We start from the raw sequence: 6,506 nt of genomic DNA, 5'->3' as shown, positions 1-6,506 counted from the left end.
CCGCACAACCGGACGGGAAACCCTCCCTACACCTGATCCCTTCCATATATATATATATATATATATATATATATATATATATATATATATATATATATATATATATATATATATATATATATATATATATATATATATATATATATATAGGGACGCACTCAGGTGCGAATAAGTGCCTAGGAAGGAAATGCGAACGAATCAGCGCGCGACACGTGTCCAGATCTAATAACTTAAAAAAAACGCGGTGGCATTTTCGTAAATAATTGAACATCGAAGTGCAAGTAAAATCTCTTATAAGTGCACCTATTTTCACCTATAAGTGCATGTAATTTTGCCTTGTTAGCATTCACTTTCCGCAACCATTCATGCACCTGGGTGTGCTTATAACTATATGTGCAACTATTTATAATTATAGGTGCAACTACTTATAACTATAGGTGCACCTACTTTCACCTATAAGTGCATGTAATTTTGGCTAGTTAACATTCATTGGTCTGAGTTCAGCGGGTAGTAATACCCCTGAAAACCACTCGCAAACATTCATACACCTAGGTGCAACTACTTATAACTATTTGTGCAACTACTTAGAACTATAGGTGCAACTACTCAGAACTATAGGTGCAACTAAGTATTGATGCTCAGTGTAAATTTTTACTTGCACCTATAATACATTTTACATGCACTTGTAATACATTTTACTTGCACTTCGATGTTCAATTATTTACGAAAATGCCACCGCGTTTTTTTTTTAAAAATCAATGTTTCTCATCCATTAGATCTGGACACGTGGACGAACAGAATCCATTCCTATTTCGCGCCTGGGCGAGCGGTTCGCACCCGAGTGCAAGTCTATATATATATATATATATATATATATATATATATATATATATATAATCGCACTCAGGTGCGAATGCTTCGCCCAGGCGCGAAATAGGAATGAATTCTGTCCGTCCACGTGTCCAGATCTAATGGATGAGAAACACTGATTTTTTTTTTTAAAATGCGGTGGCATTTTCGTAAATAATTGAACATCGAAGTGCAAGTAAAATGTATTACAAGTGCATGTAAAATGTATTATAGGTGCAAGTAAAAATTTACACTGAGCATCAATACTTAGTTGCACCTATAGTTCTGAGTAGTTGCACCTATAGTTCTAAGTAGTTGCACAAATAGTTATAAGTAGTTGCACCTAGGTGTATGAATGTTTGCGAGTGGTTTTCAGGGGTATTACTACCCGCTGAACTCAGACCAATGAATGTTAACTAGCCAAAATTACATGCACTTATAGGTGAAAGTAGGTGCACCTATAGTTATAAGTAGTTGCACCTATAATTATAAATAGTTGCACATATAGTTATAAGCACACCCAGGTGCATGAATGTTTGCAGAAAGTGAATGCTAACAAGGCAAAATTACATGCACTTATAGGTGAAAGAATGTGCACTTGTAAGTGATTTTACTTGCACTTCGATGTTAAATTATTTACGAAAATGCCACCGCGTTTTTTTTTAAGTTATTAGATCTGGACACGTGTCGCGCGCTGATTCGTTCGCATATTCCTTCATGGGCACTTATTCGCACCTGAGTGCATCCCTATATATATATATATATATATATATATATATATATATATATATATATATATATATATATATATATATATATATATATATATATATATATATATATATATATTGGCGAGTTCAGGTGCGGCGGTGTCTTACGGTGCGGCATCACCAATAGTTCAACAAATATACACCATCAACGTTAGGAAAATACACCACAAAAAACAGAGGAAAATTAGGTACGCATCACCAAACACACACCATTAGGTGTGAGTAAAAACACCATACACTGTTCGAAAATACACCATTGGGGGTGGTGAGGTATATGGTGTATTTTTTTTGGGTCTGTTGTGTATTTTTTGATGTTTTATTGCATTTCATTGTGGTGTGTTTTCCTTACATTGTTGGTGCATATTGTTAACACTGTTGGTGTATTCTGAAATTTTGCCGCACCGCCGCACGGGAAGACCCTGCCGCATTTATATATATATATATATATATATATATTCTTATTTGATTCTTTCAATACGAAGGTTTAAATATTTCATAAACTTAACTAGCTTGATTGGCGTGAGTGACCGTGTACTCTTGTCCTTTAATTTAAGAGATGTTAGGAGTTTGAACCCCCTTTCGTGTGAAAAAATAAATTTAGTTAGCACTTTGCATCTTAATTGGACTAGTCCCAAAAAATATTTCATAAACTTGAAATGTACGTCTATTTTTAAACGAGAAGGAAAATGAAGGGTTGGAAGGTATAGGATCAATAAATGTCATTTAATAAACACAATCCAAAAAATATGGAGCTATGCCTTTGATTTTTGTAAGAGAAGGACCATGATGGAAGGCCTGCTTTAGCATTAAATTCATTACCATTATCTTCATTCTCTCATTCTTTTCAACTCCAAAGTACATGTGTCCTTCTGGCCTATTAATACTATATGTCAATTAAAAGCTTGAAACTATGATGATATCTACTTCGTGATAGCTACATGCAATACATGTTCTTCTTCCCATTGAATTTATTACAATTAATTTCGGCTAATTATTTTCATACACTATTTGTTAAATTGCTCAGGTCTTTAGCTTTTTAATTAGTATTATTACTCACTAAATTCTTTTCCCTTTCATTTTTATTTGGTGTTAGTTGACTAGTTGTTGCTCCAATTAAATCTCCAAAGTAGGTGGATGGTTGACCAAAAAAATTTAAAAAAAAAATTCTTTTAGTACAAACAAAATTAACATTTAAAAAATAAATTATATATATATATAAAAAAAAACTTTAATTGAGATCTTTTAAATGATACCAATATTGATATTTTAAAAAATTAGTAAAACAAAATTACCATATAAAAATACATAAATGACTCCATGTTTGGCGAAAAAGAAAAAAATTATATACACATATCTATATTATATTCAATATTATTTACGTCTATTTCATAAACTTGAAATGTACGTCTATTTTTAAACGAGAAGGAAAATGAAGGGTTGAAAGGTATAGGATCAATAAATGTCATTTAATAAACACAATCCAAAAAATAGCTATGCCTTTGATTTTTGTAAGAGAAGGACCATGATGGAAGGCCTGCTTTAGAATTAAATTCATTACCATTATCTTCATTCTCTCATTCTTTTCAACTCCAAAGTACATGTGTCCTTCTGGCCTATTAATACTATATGTCAATTAAGGGTGTTGCTATTTGCACCACCCATTGACTAAAATGAGGTATAAAGCACTTTGAAAATGTAAAAAGGTAGTAAATATGGGTGGTGCAAATAGCCTAATGGGTGGTCAAAATGCTATTTGCACCACCCTATTAAATTTACATTTATGACGTCAAAATTTAATTATTAAAAAAAAAAAAACAAAAAAAAAAAAAAAAACAAAAACGGAGCAGCCATCGCCTTCTCCGGTGAGAAGGCGATGGACTGCCTTCTCACCAGAGAAGGCAACTGGGCTGCCTTCTCCGGTGAGAAGGCAGCCCAGTGGGTCGCCTTCTTGCCGGAGAAGGCAACCCACACAGTGGGTTGCCTTCTCTGGCGAGAAGGCGACCCACACAGTGGGCTGCCTTCTCGCCGGAGAAGGCAGCCCACACAGTGGGTCGCCTTCTCGCCGGAGAAGGCAGCCCAGTTGCCTTCTCCGGTGAGAAGGCAGTCCGTCGCCTTCTCACCGGAGAAGGCGATGGCTGCTCCTTTTTTTTTTTTTCTGCCTCCTTGCCTTCCTGGTCCATTTTTTTTTGTTTTTCGATATATGTTTATTTTAAATTTATGATTTCAATAGATAGTTTTTTGAACTTTATAATTTTAATACATATATTTTGTAAATTTACAATTTCAATTCATATTTTTTAGTTAATATTGTTGTTTGTGAAATGAAACTACGTGTAGAATGAATGGCAAGGAATCCAAAAGACTTAAATGGCTCTATATATATGTGGTGTGTGTGTGTGATGTACATGTCATACAATCAAAATCAAAATCAAAATTCGTGTGTGTGTGATGGACGGTTGGATAGATAATTTGTTTAGCTACAACGATCAAAATCAAAGCCAATTTCTTAGTTACAATGGTCCAAATCAAAATCAACAACATTACGAGGTATTTTAATTTTTTTTTATTTGAATTGTTACTGAAATGTTACAATTGAACTTATGTATATTTGTTCATTGCTTTTATATATTATTTAAAAATTTAAGTTCATTGCTTTCATATATTATTTAGAAATTTAAGTTCATTGCTTTCATATATGTTCATTAATTTCATATATATATATATATATGTGTGTGTGTGTGTGTGTGTGTGAACTTTGGTTATATTGATGATAATTGGCTGCAACCGTATAAAGAAATGTTTGTATCTGTTTGGACTGATCGATATCTCAATTTTGGAAATCACACCACGAACAGAGTTGAGAGTCAGCATGCCAAGTTAAAAAAATACTTGGAGTCATCGCAGTCAGATTTGGAGACATCATTGGTTTATATCGACAGAGTCATTCAGTCACAGGACACATCCATCAAAGCAAGTCTTGAACAAAGCAAAATTTTGATTCGACATCGGTTCAACACGTCACATTTTCAAGAATTGCGAGGATTTGTGTCTATTCATGCACTGAATCTCATTTTTAATGAGTTTGAGAGGTCACGGGCTGGCGGGATTACTTTTGAAAATTGTGGATGTCGATTGCGAACAAGTTGCGGGCTTCCATGTGCGCACGAGCAGGTAACATATTTTAACTGTGGTAAGCCTATCCCACTTGATTCGATTGATATCTTTTGGAGGAAGCTCGACTTATCATCTTCCATCTCTCTAACCAATGAAGATTTTGGTGTTGAGCATGAGCTTCATATGTTTAAGGATCAGTTCAAGAAACAATCAAGAACTGGTAAATTCAACATATTGAGAAAGTTGAGGGAGTTGATCGCGCCATCTACAACTTCGATCCGTGAGCCACCCGTGCAAATAAATGTTCGTGGGCGTCCCACTTCAAAAAACAAATCTCTCATAAGAACTCTATCTCTCAGAAAAACTAAAGCCGAGCCAAATAATATTCAATTTCAAGAACAAGCTCGGAATAGTTGTTCAGCTGCACCAACTTCAGGTGATAGACACTTTTACCATCCATATATGCTTCAACTTCCGGTTATATTCCATCCTTTCATCATGCAAGTGCAAGATGTGAAATCTGACGGAAACTGTGGATTTCGAGCCGTAGCTCTCTGTCTCGGTTTTAAGGAGGACGAATGGTTCAAAATTCGATCCAATTTAATCGAAGAACTAGAGTCTCACACAATGGAATATACCGATATGTTTGGAACTCAAGGATGGTATAATGTCTATAACATGTTGAATTTTTTTGCACAAGATCGGTGTGCACCAGTTGAGCACTGGATGACTATGCCGGAGATGGGTGTACTAATTGCTTCCCGATACAATGTGATACTACATGTTTTGAGTATGGCCGGCAGTACAACATATTTACCACTTCGATCTAGCCCACCACCTTGGTACGAGCATGTAGCAATAACCCTTGGTTATGTTAATAATAACCATTATGTCAAGGTAACATTGACAGGAGGGTACCCAATGCCTACAATTGCTCCACAATGGGCTTATTTTAGATATGATTGTGCAAATGCATGGATGACTCCATATATGAATAGGATTGAAAGTTACAATGAGCATGTACGCTCTAATTGTACTCGGGAAAATGTTATATTAGATTGAAATTGAATGAATTTATTTTTTTTTTTGTTGTGAAGTTAATATATTTTTACAATTTTTAGCGATTCAAATTTAATTTATTATATCTCTATAAAAAAGGATAAAATAATGAATACAACAAATTTAAGTTATAAAAAATATTAAAATAACAAAATTAATCATTATTTTTTATTTAAAAATTAAACCATAAACAAAAACAAGTATTGAAAATAGAAAGTTAAAAAAATTATATTGAACAAAAAAAAATAAGTATTGAAAATAAAATTTAAAAACATATGTATTGAAAATAAAAATTTTAAAAACAATTACACAAATAATTTAAAAAAAAAGAAAAAAAAAAGAATAAATCATCGCCTTCTCCGGCGAGAAGGCAGCCCAGTGGGTCGCCTTCTCGCCGGAGAAGGCAGCCCAGTTGCCTTCTCCGGTGAGAAGGCAGTCCTTCTCACCGGAGAAGGCGATGATTTATTCTTTTTTTTTTTTTAATGTTTATTGTTAAAAAATAATAAATAATAAATGTTACTTTGACTACATTTATTAATGCTGGCATTTACACCACCTATAAAGCTATTTGACCTACTAAGTAGGTGGTGCAAATAGTAAAATAGGTGGTGTAAATAGAATAACCCGTCAATTAAAAGCTTGAAATTATGATGATATCTACTTCGTGATAGCTACATGCAATACATGCTCTTCTTCCCATTGAATTTATTACAA

At 33.8% G+C, this 6,506-nt stretch overlaps 1 protein-coding gene across 1 annotated transcript; it reads left to right on the top strand.

Annotated features, from left to right (window-relative positions):
• The first annotated feature begins 4,415 nt into the window (after window positions 1-4,415).
• Window positions 4,416-5,795, top strand: LOC109147513. The gene has a single exon (XM_019295118.1). The coding sequence runs from the start codon at window positions 4,416-4,418 to the stop codon at window positions 5,793-5,795; it is 1,380 nt and encodes a 459-aa protein (XP_019150663.1).
• The last annotated feature ends 711 nt before the right edge of the window (window positions 5,796-6,506 follow it).

The sequence above is a fragment of the Ipomoea nil genome, unplaced genomic scaffold (genome assembly GCF_001879475.1).
Source record: "Ipomoea nil cultivar Tokyo-kokei standard unplaced genomic scaffold, Asagao_1.1 scaffold2006, whole genome shotgun sequence".
In the NCBI taxonomy this organism is placed as follows: Eukaryota; Viridiplantae; Streptophyta; class Magnoliopsida; order Solanales; family Convolvulaceae; genus Ipomoea; species Ipomoea nil.
This window is presented reverse-complemented; position numbering and strand designations above follow the sequence as displayed.